The 15,918-nt window shown below is 40.1% G+C and overlaps 1 protein-coding gene across 2 annotated transcripts in view; it reads left to right on the forward strand.

Annotated features, from left to right (window-relative positions):
- furinb (furin (paired basic amino acid cleaving enzyme) b) overlaps positions 1-9,727 on the forward strand; it is a 44,062-nt gene extending 34,335 nt beyond the window's left edge. For both annotated transcript variants that reach the window (XM_049722531.2, XM_049722532.2), the window contains 7 exons: positions 801-901; positions 2,482-2,585; positions 3,991-4,108; positions 4,206-4,385; positions 4,708-4,835; positions 8,482-8,610; positions 8,920-9,727. In XM_049722531.2, coding sequence (XP_049578488.1) covers positions 801-901; positions 2,482-2,585; positions 3,991-4,108; positions 4,206-4,385; positions 4,708-4,835; positions 8,482-8,610; positions 8,920-9,587 — 1,428 coding nt within the window. In that variant the 3' untranslated portion in view covers positions 9,588-9,727. The remainder of the gene's footprint in view (positions 1-800; positions 902-2,481; positions 2,586-3,990; positions 4,109-4,205; positions 4,386-4,707; positions 4,836-8,481; positions 8,611-8,919) is intronic.
- The last annotated feature ends 6,191 nt before the right edge of the window (positions 9,728-15,918 follow it).

Here is a 15,918-nt window from a genome sequence, read left to right on the forward strand (position 1 = left end):
AGAAGATGTGAACATCTTCACCCTGCACATCTTTGTCCAAATAAGTTACTACTATTGATTTGAATCGCATACTGACTTTTGTTTGTGCGTGACTTTGTGATAACGCTTCACCAATGATGTGTGAACTGACTGTGACCAGTGGAAACACGTTAGTCATACATATATTTTAAATTCTGAAACCAAATACATTACCAGTCAAAGATTTGGAAACAGTTTTATATTCAATAATATGAGAAATTGTGTCCAAGCTTTTGACTGGTAGTGTACAGTATATGTATTAAATGTATTTGCGGTTGGAAACAGAACAACCAGCTTTGTGTGAAGCACGGGAATGATTAATTATGTATGATGTGCCAATGACATTTGTTATTCATTTAACCTTTATTTTCCCAGATAAGACAATTGAAAGCAAATTATCATCTTCAACGGGAACGCGCCTGCAAACACCAGACTAAAATAAGATTGTCTTTCGGCATATTTTGGTCCCGATACGTGCATGGGGATTGTCTGAATTGAATGTCCAAAACTGCAAAAATGCAGAGACTACATTGTTCTCAAGTAAACATTGCCATTGGGGTTTCTAGTTGTATGGTTCCATTACTAGACACATGAGACTGAAAAACAAGCTGACGCTTCCATTTTCTTTCCTGTTACCAATTGCTCATTAAAGGGTCTTTTGGTTGCCGGGCCCTCAATGACTAACACTCAACCTCTTTCACTGTGACTTTCCAGCACACATAAGTGGAATAGTTGATGTGTAAAATTGAACGTATCTCTCAATTTCCATGTCTGTCTCCAAGGTGACAACAGACCTGAGGCAAAAGTGCACCGATTCACACACAGGAACGTCAGCTTCAGCACCACTAGCTGCTGGAATCATTGCTCTGGCACTGGAGGCCAAGTAAGTTGAATCACCCTTCTGCCACCACAGGGCCAGCCTTATGGCCCATCAGATGTTCTTTAACCTTATTTTGTATGCATCACTGTAGGCTCAGAGGTTAATGTGACTATTTGTGTGCACACAGTCCGCCTAAAACCCAACCCACTTGTTCACCCAGCAAATGGATCTTTTTATAATCACTTTATTAGCCAGACAAATTAGTGACTTTATCCCCAAAAGACATGAGAATATCTTACAGCTGATTGTGACGTCTTAAACTAGAAAGTGTGTCACGTTATTTCTCATCCAGGTTTCCAAATTCAGCAATTCTAATGTGTTCCATGATAGGTTTACCTTTTGTCTTATCTTGGCATATTTAGTTTGCTTATCTTCATAATGCTTGTAATTCCCATTTTAGCAATTAGCAGGCAGCATTTTATTTGAAACCCTGAAAAACCCCACAGGGCTAGTTAAGTAAAGATGTGAAGAAAGTAAGTATCTGTGTGTGATACTTTGAGATTTCTTGTCAGGGCAAAAAATACAAAACATTATCCAATTCATTCATTATTCAATTACTCCGATTAACAATGAAGAACCCCACTCTTCCAATAAATGTTACATTTGTACATTTGAGTGCTGTCAGTTGAATTTGAGATTCAACTTGGTGCGTTTTCGTTTTGAGGCTTCTACAAATCATTGATCTTATTCAAGCTAAAATCAATTTATGTTCTATACAATTATGTCAAAGTATGTCTGACCAAAAGGGCAGATAGTCAAAGATCACATTCAGCGTTTTTTCCCTTTCATGAGTAATATCATATCAAAGATGTTTGTGGGAGCTGGGTTCAAAGGCCATGCCTGTGATTTGTATTTGTCAGTGCTTTACAAAAAGACATTTTTCAAACTCTGATCTCCTGACAGACTGTCATCTGTAACAATGTTTCAGTTTATCACACTATAATCTCATCTATGAATTTGCCCTCCCTGTCAGATAGATTCATTCAAAAGGATGTTTTATCTTTCTGCTGTTTCATTTCTCCATCCGTCACCCTTGCCACTACTTGTTAAGTGTCACTGAAATAATGGGGAGTCGTGTCTATTAAAAACACATCCCCATTCTACAGTATAGCTGACACTGACGCTGCTGTTGTGTTGGGCTTTTTCATTCAACTTCTTGGTATTCTATATACATAACATTAAGTATCCTTTCTACAGAATCATACACCTCAGTAACGGTCATTACAAAGATGTCTCGACGCGTTCCTGTTTTACTGCGTTCACTGAACTTTAAGGCCAGTGTTTTATACCAGTGTTAAAACCATAGTGTGAAACAGGATAGTTGTCATGGTTAACTGAAATGATCCTTGGTCTTTTTCGTATTCGAAAAACATTCTGCCTCTCCATTTTGACGTTCTGAATTATATTTCAGCAAGGGCTACAGACGGCTAAATGTTTTTCACATTCCACTGCTTCCTTCCTTTTGCTGTATAGTTAGAGGTCAGCCCAGTCTGACAGCTCATAATATATGACGGGAACTAAATTATTCCTTCTACTGTTAAGTGACATGAAGATTAAATGGTCCCTTTCCCACATTTCGGCAGTATGAACCTGACCTGGAGGGACATGCAGCACCTGGTGGTGAGAACAGCCCGACCCAAACGTCTCAACGCAGGAGACTGGAGGACCAATGGAGTTGGACGCAGAGGTAGTACTGATGATTTTGTTTCAAAACCATCCTTTTCTGATTTTACACATCACCAAAATGTTGGATATACGCGTATGCTCTGTGTGTTCGCCGTACTGAATGTGGCAGGTCTGTCAGTGAGGCGATCCATGTAATAAATGGACTGACCTTTATAAAGTGACAACCAACATCGTCAGTAGCATTCATAAGCATTTTATTAACTTTGCTATTGTCTGTTATAATGATGACACATCTTGGTGTATTATGCCACAGTATTAGGCAACTATTCTATAGCCTTGGGTTTTTCTTTTTTAGTTCTGATTGCAAGGAAAAGTTTAACTGAGGTAGAGGACAGGAAAAGACAGGGAGAAATGGTAAAACAGTGAGTAGGAGCAGGTCCCTGTTTGCCAAGTTAATCTCTTACAGTAGTCATTATTGTGCTCTATCACTATAAAAAAATATGATGTAGTTCAAATGGAAGATTTTTCCAAGATAAATATTTTTTCTAGCATTTATGTGACCTTAAACTGTATGAGTCAATTTAAAAGGAAAAGGAAAATAAATCTTTTTGAGGGGTGGAAATAACACTGTTAGCTCCGTTTATTTGTGTTTCTCCTCTCAAAACAGAACAAATCTTAGGTCACATTGATGGTTGAAAAACCTTTGAGTGATTTATCCACCCATCCATTTTCTGAAGCACTTTTTCGCACAAGAGTAGCGTGCATGCTGGAGCCTATTCCAGCAGTCATCGGGCAGTAGGCGGGGGACACCCTGAATTGGTCAGCAGTCAACTGCAGGGCACACATAAACAACCGTTGGCACTCATACTCTCACCTATGGGCAATTTAGAGTGGTCAATCGGCCTACCATACATGTTTTTGAAATATGGGAGGAAACAGGAGTACCCAGAGGAAATCCACACCGGCACGTGGAGAACATGCAAACTCCACACAGGAAAGTCGGATTCAAAATCGAAACCACAACCTCTGCTCTGTGAGGCGGACGTGCTAACCAGTCAACCACCGTGCCACCCTGAAGTGATTTATGCCAGTCTCATTTTATCAGACCACAAAAATGTGGCATTTCCACTGAGCTGTATAGAGATGTTTTACAGTCTTTATATTGCTTACACTGTTTGCCGGGGATGATGACTGGCTGAGTAGTTAAGAATTTTAACTGTAGAGTCACAAAAAGCTCAAATGTGGACTTGATAGGTTTGTGAATATCTTTTCTACTAACCGCAATAATCTCACAATACAGCTGTTGTAAAATAATTTATTAGGTCACATATGCTGTAGGTCTTCAGTACATTGTAATTTCTTTGGTAATTTGCAATGAGTGATTAAAAGGCTGATTTGCAATTTGTGTCTCCCTTACTAGAAAATAATGCTAATGTGTACTAACAACGCCCCGTCCCCCCCCACAGTGAGTCACTCATATGGTTATGGGCTCCTGGATGCTGGCGCAATGGTGGCTTTAGCACAAAACTGGACCAGAGTGGGGCCACAGCACCAGTGTGTTCACACAATGCTCACAGAACCAAGGTGAGTGTTGGACACATCAGTCACCATATTTCCCCTCAGGAGTGGCACATTTATTTGTGTAGACACGTACCATTAAGCTGTCTTGTCAAATCTGCAGAGACATCGGGAGCAGGCTGATGTTCAGTAAAAGCGTGGATGCCTGCTGGGGACGGCCAGACTATGTCAGCTCTCTGGAGCACGTTCAGGCTCGTCTTACTCTCCTCCACAACCAGAGAGGCAAGCTGGCTATTCATCTCATCAGTCCACTGGGCACACGCTCTACCCTCTTGTTTCCCAGGTACACAAGGAAACACTCAGCATACTTTTTTTTCACTCTGAATTTCACATGTGAGGTGTACAAACCTAGAATTGTGAGAATCTGTTAAAATAAATTTAATCTAATAGTAATTATTTAGACATTTTCTGTTGTAAATCACCTTTTGGAAAGTTACCTACAAAATGTGAAACGTTCCATTGGACATAATGTTAATGAAGGCATATAAACATGCAGGATTTGCTTTATTTCCATTCAGTACTATTGAGTTGCTCTCTATAACACTTTCTAAAACACATTTTTCATTTCGATACAGAGAAAAGAAATACTGTCCCTATTCTTGCAGGCCAAATGACTTCTCCACTGAGGGATTCAATGACTGGGCCTTTATGACCACCCACTCGTGGGATGAGGATCCTCAAGGGGAATGGACCTTGGAAATAGAAAATGTTGCTGCTAATAGCCGAGACTATGGTAACCGAATTTGGCTTCCATTATTTATCACTTTCATCACATCAAACACCCATACCCAAGACCATTTTTTTGTATTTATTTATCCATCCATCCATTTTCTGAACCACTTAGTCCCCACGGGGGTCGCGGGTGTGCTGGAGCCTATCCCAGCCGTCATCGGGCAGTAGGCGGGGGACACCCTGAACCGGTTGCCAGCCAATCGCAGGGCACACAGAGACAAACAACCATTCGCACTCGCACTCACACCTCGGGACAATTTGGAGTCTTCAATCGGCCGACCAAGCATGTCTTTGGGATGTGGGAGGAAACTGGAGTGCCCGGAGAAAACCCACGCGGGCCCGGGGAGAACATGCAAACTCCACACAGGGAGGGCCGGAGGTGGAATCGAACGTGCACCCTCCTAACTGTGATGCGGACGTGCTACACAGTGCCCCACCGAGCCGCTGTATTTTATTTTATTTTTATTTGAACTACAATACTGGTACAGTGGAGCTGGACTGGCGTTAGCATATTCTCCCCAGGTTTACATGGCTTTTCTTCAGCTACTCTAGCCAGCTCTCACATTGCATTAAATTCATGGTAACATTATCGGACGATTAAATGAGAATGTTAATTTTGTTTATACATATGTCCTTCAGGTGACTTTTTCAGAAAGTGTCCTGGCTCTCACCCCATCCGAAGTCAACTCATGTGTGACCCTGAATACAAAAAAATTAAATAAAAAATGGATGATTGGATAATCTATTTCACAACGGTACTCTGTAGATCACTGATGTCCGGCAAGGTTGAACCGTTAACAAAAGTGGAGAAATAATATTCTAAAACACTGTATTGATTTTTTTCCAATTATAGCTGCAGTGTTCTCTGACAACAAGTCAAATACACGGCATTGGATGCACAATATGAACCCACACACAGATTCAACAGACAAGAAAAACTCTCCTTCTAGCAGCTATTAAATCTTTTCAATGAAACACAAAATAAATTAGAATAAACAGCAAGGTCGACTCAAACATAAACAAAATTGTTGGTAACTTGAATCTGATGAAAGTAATAATACATTTTTGAAAATTAAATAAAATCAGCCAGTTAAAATTGTGGTTCAGCAGATTTTAGAAAAACAAGGTGATGATATATTTTTAACCAAAGTGCGTTTCCTAATTAGCATTACTGCTGTTGTTTCAGGGCATTAAAAGGAAAATTAAGGACAAGCATGTTAAAATTTCTAATAGGACAATCTCCGAGCAGCTTGATGTTCCTATGTTGCAAGTATTATTCAGAAATTCAAGATCAACGGGACCGTAGCCAACCTCCCTCAACCTGGCCGCAGGAGGAAAATGAAGGAGAAATTGAAGTGACGGATAATACAAACGGCAACCAAAGAGCCTAGAGCAACAGCCAAAGAAATTGAAGGTCACCCCCAAGGTCAAGGTACATTAGCGTCAGATTGTAACATCCATCGTTTGAGCCAAAGGGGACTTTATAGAAGATGACCAAGATGGAGGCGGATATAAATTAATAAAAAAAAGTAACCCTGGAATTTAATAATAATAAAAATTAAAAATCTGATGAACCACAATTCAAAAGCAGTGACTGATTTTCATTGGTTGATTCTAATATAATTTTTGGGAACTTTTGTTACATTCAATTTCCGTGACCATTGTGAGGCATTCTTTCATTAACAGAAGTGCCAAAACTTTTGCATAATTATCCAAATACACAGTATGTTGTATTTGGAGGGATCGTACCATTTCTTTAATTTTTGGTGTGAAGGGAATTGTTTCCACCATGATGCAAATGGCCAAAGGAGCAAATATAAAACAATCATTTGGATTTACAGCAAAACTAAATGGGCTATTGGTCAGCACGCCTATATATAAAAGTTTATCACATTTTTGGCATAATCCTGGTAGTTAACTAACTGAATAACTAATGTCAATCCTTGAAGTAGGCAGATATGCTACAGTAAAAGTCTCTCACTAGAATTAAGAGTAAAAAGACATGGTAAGTGTCACGTCTCGTCCCCAGCCGTGTTACTATGTGTCTCTGTCTTGTGTGCTCGCCCCTCCCCTCCTGTGTGCCCATGATTAGTTTGATTATTCTCACCTTCCTCTCGTTACCTGTCGTGTATATAAGTCCTGTCTGCCCGTCATAGCCCTTCGGATCATTGTATGTGTTGTGGTTGTCTTGACGTCGTTTGGTTCCTGTTGTCTTAATGTCTTCACGTCCTTTGTTTAGCATCCCTGTCGGTTAGTCCTTTTGTTATTTTGTTAAGTTATGTCAGTTTGCCGAGTCTATTAGTTTGTTTTGCTGAATAAGCCCTGGTCCAAGCAGCATTTGGTCTCCCTGCTCCGTCCGATCCGTGACAGTAAGCCTTTATCTCTCATCTGTATTGACTGAAACATCTTTGCTGACTGACCTTTGCTGCCGCACAAGATGGAAAACATTATTTTTCCAGCCTCATTGAAAATTGCTCTCGTCTTTCTCCGTGGTCAGGTTTTCCATTTATTTTGTCATTTGTGTCACTCCCCGGTTCTCGTTTTCATATGTAAGAATTAAGATTGTGCCCTGCTTTTGGTGTCGGGCAATGACAAGCACGGTGGTTTTATAATATGCCAACATATTGTTATTTTCCTAATTGGTATATTGTCTGCTGAAGGGCAAATTGTCCACAGTACTGCCCAACCTTTTCGTCCTCCTTCAGTTCTAGGAAACTACAAAAGCAAGTAATAAGGAATTAAGGCACTGAGAAATTGAAAAGTGTGATAGATAACATTTGTGTTATTGTGCCACTGCTTTCTCACAAAGAATGCACATGCAAATGTCAAATTGAAAATTGGCCAATTTTGGCACTTGTCTTCCCGACAAGTCTTATCACCCTTTAGCGAAGTCCTCATCAGCTACGTGAACCTTTTTAGTTTTAAAAAAAAGGGAATAATAAGAAGAATATTCACTGATTATTTTACAACCTGAGTCTTTGCTTTGCATGCTCAGAGCATCTGCTCTGTCTGCGCCGTCTTTGGTGTTGTGGTCACGTAACTCGCAACATATATTTACGTCCTCCCATGTGTCCTCATCACACATTTCACAGTGTATTTTATTCAAAAATGGCACTGACTAAGAGAGCGCCCATTAGCATGCTGCCTTGTTTATTTACACATCATTCATCAACACTGGGAATACTCCACCCCGGCGTGTGAAATGATCCTTCATGTGGCTCAGTCGTTTTAAATGAACTGATTCACACAAATATCCATTTGGCACTGTTACTATAGCCTGAACAGCCCCTATATCGTTTTCTCAGAGCAGCTGGGCGTGACAGCAATGTGATTTTTCTGGCCCGGAACAGCTGACAGTAGATATTGTTATGTTCAGAATAATGGCATAGGATAATGGCCGAGTCAAGCTCCAAAATCTTATGAACGCTTTTATATTCGCACACTCAAATCCACATCCACAAGTCAAAACATGAAAAAAATTTTATCAAATGTGGTATTCCTTTTCAGAATTGTCTAAAAATAGCAGTCAGTGTTCTCAATGCATTTCCATGTATCGCAGCAATATTGTCATCATATTAATAACACCACGACTTTCTCTTTTAGAAATTTTAAACTTTACTTCGTGTTGGTCCGTCCATCTCTTTCAGGAGTGCTGAGTCAATTCACGCTCACTCTGTGGGGCACAGGGTCCAGTGGGGTCAGCCCGTTGTCGTCGGACTTCCCTCGGCCCTCCAACAACAGCTGCAAGACGTTCGATGCCCAGCAGATCTGCATCGGTGAGTCATCGGTTGTCTTCACAACAACTTATATGGGTCACATACCAAGAAAAGTCTTGAGCAAAGTAAAATTGCACTTCATTATGAAACGCTGAAGTGGATATTGCTTTTTTCTGATGACAATACATGTTTGCAAAGCGTACTTGCTCCATTAAAGCCCACAAGGAAATATAGCTTGTGTCAGTTTAAATTGCAAACGAGCAACTGACAGCAGACAGGAAGTAATCAGCCCAAATTTAGACGAGGGCCTGATTTTAGATTTACACGTGCAAAAAAAATGTTCATGTTTTTGTCTTGCTCCTGCCACAGAATGCAGCCCAGGCTTCTCACTCTTCCTCCAAGGCTGCGTTAAGTTGTGCCCTCCTGGTTTCACGTCAGGGCCGCAGCTCCTCAATCTCTCTCTCGAGAACTGGGTCGACTTGTCTTCAGTACAAGCCTGCCTGCCCTGTCATCCCGCCTGTCTCAGCTGCTCTGCCACGGGGCCCACGGACTGTCTGTCCTGCCCTCCTCACAGTCGCCTGGTCCTCACCTCCTGCCTGCACCAGAACCAGGTGCAGCGCAAATCTCCTCTTGCCGGAGGGGAGCCCGGAGGAGAGGATCCAAAATTAGATGATGATGATAAAAGCGTCGGCGGGGTGGCCCCACCTGATCCTCGCTCGTCTTCTCACTTTCCCGTCGTTGTGGCGATCCTCAGCTGTGCCTTTATCTTGACGGCCTTTGCCGGAGTGTTTCTCATACTGCAACTGCGCTCGCGTGGAGTCTCTTCTGGCCGGAGGACCAAACTGCCCGATAGACATGTGGGCTTTGGTTTCGGCCCGGGCCGAGGACAGAAGAGGAAGGCTCGCATATGCTACAAGGGAATCCCCACTGTGTGGGGGGATGAGGACATGACCGCCTACGAGTCTGAATCAGACAGCGAAGAAATTGACGGTCACAGCGAAAGGACAGCTTTCATCAAGACGCAGAGTGTCATCTAGACAACCCCATCCCAAGATACAGGGGTCCTCGGTTTACAATGGAATTCCTCAGAATTTGTCAGAACATGTAGTTTGTTGTAGTGTTCCTAAAAATTTAAAGCAATTGAAATATGAATATTTGAATAAATTCAGGGCTCTCACTCTGCTTGCATAACTCGTCTCTGGGCTTCCCCCCACGTTGCATATCACAACAACTTATTGAAATTGAGATTTGGGAACCAAAAACGTGCACCGCTTGCGACGCGCGTTTGAATTTCCTCGGAAATGCACCCTCAATTTTTCTAGCATATTCCACAAAATGCCTTTTTCTTGATCGTGAATTTCATTTTTACAGTGAAAAAGGGAAAGTAAAACTTTTAACTAATGTGAAACTAATGTTTGATATGAAACATTTCTCATGTAATTAAGTGATAATTTGAACCACAATTGGCGGTTATTAAATAAGAAAATTTAAAACTGGAAAAAGAAAAACCGGAACACGGATATGAAATCAACAAGGAACTGCTAGAGCCTTGTCGCGAGATGTATTCTTTCACCACTTGTCAAGTTTTTGTATAGCCCTAAATCACAGTCTCAAAGGGCTTCACATAGCCAAAATTGACAATTATTCTCAACTTCACACTGATTTGTTTGTACCTTCGAAAACATCCTTTGTCTGGAAACGAGGATCCCTGTAACAGTTTCAGACCCCAACACTAAAACACTCATTTGTACTTTGGGGAGGAAAACAAAACGGAGGCCTACTTGTCCCACCAAATGTCTTACCTATTCTGCCCACCTTTTTTTAATAATTGTGTATTTGTTAATGTGTCACTTGCTTAATTCTGAAATCCCCTATTTATATAATGGTAAAGTAGATTAGGCAGTTAGCTCACAGGTGTCAAACTCCTGCAGACCAGATCTGGCCCTACATATCATTTTTTGTGGCCTGTGAAAGTTTGTCACAAGTTTTCTTAAACAAGCTAATGATGATGATAAAGGCCCTTACACAGAACATGCGCTAGAATTGCCTGTAAACAAACAGATCAAGCAGTTCATCTTCGGGCTAGTGGATATAATATTAATATTAATTGTAATTAAATTTGAGTAGTATAAAAAAGTTTGACACCCCTGCTTGAGCTTTTTGGGGTTTTTTTTGCAATGAGACATTATGGCGCCATAGCAAAATATTTTTTATTTATTTATTGTCACAGAATTTTAAGTACTGATACATTTTGCTTTCTTTCACTTAACAACGCAGTATTTTATTGTATTTATACAATTTGAAGTGTGGTATAGAAAATGTTTGTCGGGCAGCGCTTTACAGCATTCCCTGACACGCTTCCGTTGTGGTCCCTCCCAAGGCGGTTTCTGCCATTTAAACAGAACAGAACAGCCACTCGGAACAAAGGCTCAGGTCCTTACAGTGAGAAAGCCAGAAAGTTTTCTCCATGTTTGTTGCCGATTAAAGTGCTTTACTATCAAGATATTTCTGTTCTCTTTTCCAGCCTGAAGCAATGTTGATTTATTCCCAGAACATCTCAGTTAAGGTGAGGACTCCTTGTAAGCAAACTTTACAAGTTATTTTTCCTTCAATTTCCTTGTATAACAGCCGTAATAGGACTATCAAGGCCATTGTGAAGAAAAAAAAAAGGGTAAAAATGCAAGAAAAAATACCAAGTTATTGGAATCCACTCATCCATTGCATTCCCATTCCTGAGCTGACATTCGAACCCCAAACCTCAGAACAGTATGGCAGGCATACTAACCTCTAGGCTATCCTGAAGCACTACACATTAAAACTATTAAAAGTAAAACTTTATTCTCGTTGGATCACAACCATTTTGTTATTATTCATTTTATTTTTCATGGTCCCCCGTACATTGACGTCATCAGATTACACTGATTAAGTTCAAATGAAATCTTGTATTATTTTTATATATTATTACCTTTTCTATTTAACTCAGTGGAATATATCAGAGATCAGTTTCAGGCTGGAATAAAATGGTGTTGGTGTTTGCAAAGACCACTCTGTCTTTTCTATATTCTATACACATACTTAGCATTGCTAATTGTATTTGCTCTCCAAGCAAGCAGATGGCTGTTAACATCTCCCTGGCCTCGTTTCAGCCTTATCACGAAGCACCAGCACTCATTTATGCACAGCTGTTTGAGCATATTTTTGATAATCAACGTCCACCTTAAGTTCCATGTCCTACTATGCACTTTAACCGTACGAGTAAGACATACAAGTAGATTGACTGTGTCTTGTTAATAGTGCCACAAATAACACAGTACACAAATAAACCTTATGAGTAAACTCCTAAACTGCACCAGTGATACTACGAGACCCAATTCGTGGGCATGTGTCACAAACTAGTAACCACCTAGTGTTTGTTGTGCAATCGTGTGGTGAGGTAATATCAGAATCAGATCGACCGATCTCTTGATCTATCTATCTATCTACCGTAATTTCCGGACTATAAGCCGCACCGGACTATAAGCCGCACCAGCTAAAATTCAGGGATATTTTTGTTTTTTTTCTTACATAAGCTGCACCGGACTATAAGCCGCACGTGCACATGAGTTTTTTACAAAGAAACACAGTACACAGAAAGCCGTAAAAATCCATAAATACGCTGCGCCGCCATTTAAGCCTCAGGGTTCAAAGTAACGTTCTGAATAAAATGCATTAAAAGTTCACATTCATTACAACTTGTTTTTGGTGAGCAAAATGTCAGAAGAATTGAATTTAAATGCTGATTGATTGGGTTTTAATACAATGCAGATGGTCCAAACAGTGCCACTGCTTTGTGTAATCTCTTAGTCACATAGCAGAGTAAGAGACAGGGTTTAGAGCCCTTTGACGCAGGTTACCTAGCGTGCATTCCTACTAAAGCTCATAACGGCCACAAGCAACACAGCCAGAATAAGCAGCAGCCATAGTAGTGTTTCAAAATAGTATTTTTGTTGTTTTTTTCTTCAAGATACCGCACGACAGTGGTCCACAGCCTTTTTACGAGTGTATAAAAGTGATCAAATCATCACAAAAATCACAAAAAAAATCTTACATAAGATGCACCTGACTATAAGCCGCAGGGTTCAAAATTTTGGAAAAAAGTCGCGGCTTATAGTCCGGAAATTACGCTATCTATCTATCTATCTATCTATCTATCTATCTATCTATCTATCTATCTATCTATCTATCTATCTATCTATCTATCTATCTATCTATCTATCTATCTATCTAAATTAGCAATTTGAATTTAGCCCTACACTGAAATATTTTGTTCGCGTTTGAAACGTTGATTGTTATAACGCTCACATACTTTAAATGGAGATCTGTCAACAAAAGAACAAGCAATCAAGTTCGATTTGATCTTACTTGTTTAATACTTTATCTCATTCAAGGTCAAATTTAAAATGTTTATTGTCTTAAGGCCTTTTCACACTGCACTTGTTTTTCAGGGTGTGGATGCTAAGGGTTGCTTAACGGCTTACCAGTCAGTAGAATGCATGCTTTTCCTGCACTCTGAAATCACTTTGCCAAGCCCAATCCTATTGGCCATCTGACATCCCAGCAACGCCGCTCCCCGGGCTAAACGTTTTGGCAAATGCCACGCTTGTGTGTCACACTGCGATGCGACACAGCGTTCCGTTTTCAAGCTCGCGCATCAATTAAAGAAGTGGTCCCCAACCTTTTTTGCGCCACGGACCAGTTAAGCGTCAGAAATATTTTCACGGACCGGCCTTTATATAAATAAATAATACATTTATAATAAATATATAAATACGATGAAACATGTCACATGACCTGGACGAGCGTCTTGACCTGTATTAACTGATCGTCGATAAAATTATTTTTTTTTTCAATGGGGCTTGGCGGCCCTGTACCAAGTGGCCCACGGACCGTTACCGGTCCGCGGCCCGGTGGTTGAGGAACCCCGAATTAAAGGGTTCATCAGTGGTGCGCTCTGCCATGCTAAGTGCAGTATGAAAAGGGTAGGCTATACTTGTAGATTAAGTTTCCCTCAGAACATAGTATAACTTTGCTGCTTTCCTGTAAACATATTCATTTTCCTCTGCATTTCAAATATCTGTCTATAGAGAGATTACACGAGGCCTTCCTTGATCAGTGAGAATGAATGATTTTACCACCGACGCTGTTGTCGCTGGCACACTAATTGAAAACTGGGGAACTGTGTTGCCTCCGATACAGTCTTGAAGTCTTTCTGTCCAAAAAGCTGTGAAGCTGTCTGGGAGTTTTGTATTAATTCCCCACTATTTGTGTACAATACTACAAACAGATAAACCAGCCTTTTGTCTCATAAAGTCAAATAATCCAGAATAAGAACGGCACCAAAATCAAGCTCAGTACTAACCTACACCCCCTTAAAGGTAGACATTGCCACAGTAGAGGCAGAATTGTATCTCTTTCATTGTGCGCTATATCTCCCCGTTTAGGCAATCAACATAACGACGTATGTAATTATATATAATATAAACAGATTCTTTTGTTCAGACAATAAAACATTTAGGTGTTACCTATATACCTGATGTATGTAATTTATATTAAATACCTAAAGAATATATAAAAAAAAAAAAAAAGAATACCTCAGCCTGACAATGTCTGAAAACATGATACTGTATTGGAGTTGTGGAGGTAGTAAGTACATGTGGTATAGTAAAGTCATTTTACCAATAGATGGTGATCTTCCACTGTGCTCTTTCATCTTTTTGTGCGAGATTGCACAATTTGGGGTCAGGTTTGGCAATTTTAATTATGAAATCAAGGAAATATATCAAATTAAAAAAGAAAATCAGTATACTACAACACATACAAATTAGAATTGTATCTATTTCTTTTAGTTACAGCATAAATGCGTGCCTAAGGAATGCACTAGTATCTGCAGCTTTGCTGCTGCTCAGATACAACAAAGAGCATGCAATTAATGAGTAACTAGGTTGGCAACTTTAGTTTCTAAACCATTCATGAGTACATTCTTAATTTGATTTAATTGCACAGTTTTTTTATACAAAACACAAGTCAGATGGTTAGTAGGCTACTGTAGCATGTAACGTATACTTTATGTTGCATTGTGAATATTGTTTCCCATTAATAAAACAATATGCAGTATATTTATCTTCTAAAATGCAAGATGAATAGTTTAAGAAGCACATATCTTATTCAGAGCATCTAAGCCTGATATTAGCATACTAATTAGCCTGTGTCCGTGGCCCTGGCTCTCTACATTATCCTCTTCAATCCGTCTTCTTGAAAACATATTTGTGAGCTCTGCGCACTTGGCAGCATCATCATCTAACGCTTTTCTTTTTGTTATCCTAGCTTTTTCAGCCCCATCTGGCTTTTTTCTGTCCATCTGTTTTCTCATGGGCCACTCTTGAGGGATTGAACACGTAATGGTATCCCCCAACTTTAAACGGACAGGAAAGAGAACTGCGATGCAAAAATTCTAAGACATAAATGAATGAATTTTCTTGAATTAAAAACATTTATACAATTTAATTAAGTTTTAGTCTATAAATGATGCTCCGGCCACATCCCCACACATTGGCGCGGCCCTACGGGAAAAATCCTGGTTCTCCCAGCACGCCATCGACGCCAAGTTCCTATTATCGTGGCCGGTTAGTTCGAGAAGGATGGAATGTTTTCCTGAGAAGTGAAGACAGTTGGTGGCAGCAGTTTGCGATCAAATTCAGAGTCTCTGCAAGCCCTTGGCATCCACCCTGGAGCTCCAGCTGTGCTTGCAGCCAGGCCTCAACAGCCTTGCTCCTAACATTCACTTTTTTATACCTGTTTTATCTTGCAGAAACAAAAAGCATTTACAGTGGTGTTAAAAAACGTTTTCCCCTTCACTCAATTTTTTTTTTTTTTTTTTTGCCTGTTTGTTACACTTCACTAATTCCCACTGTCAAACAAATTGAAACAAGTTATTTGTCAGTTTGTTTTGTAGCTTATACTGTATATATATATCCATTAGGAATCAGGCTTAAGACAGAATGAACTTATAATAAAAGGACGAAGGATAAAGGATCTGCAATTTTATAACAACTGACACATCGAGAAAAGACGAGTCACCAAGAATTCATTGTCTTATTCAATCAGAGCAAGTCATCAAGGTCCCAAAGTAGCAAGATAGCCCCAGAGCATCACACTGCCACCACCATGTTTGACTGTACGATGTTCTTTTTCATGCATGATAGATATACCGAAAAGTTGACCTTTCATTTTGTCAGTCCATAGATTTATTCTCTGCTATGAATGTGATTTTTTGCCAGCCTCTTCCGCTAGCTTTGAATACCCCCTTTAATTAAGTCACCATTTACAATG

This window comes from Syngnathus scovelli, chromosome 6, assembly GCF_024217435.2.
Source record: "Syngnathus scovelli strain Florida chromosome 6, RoL_Ssco_1.2, whole genome shotgun sequence".
Lineage (NCBI taxonomy): Eukaryota > Metazoa > Chordata > Actinopteri > Syngnathiformes > Syngnathidae > Syngnathus > Syngnathus scovelli.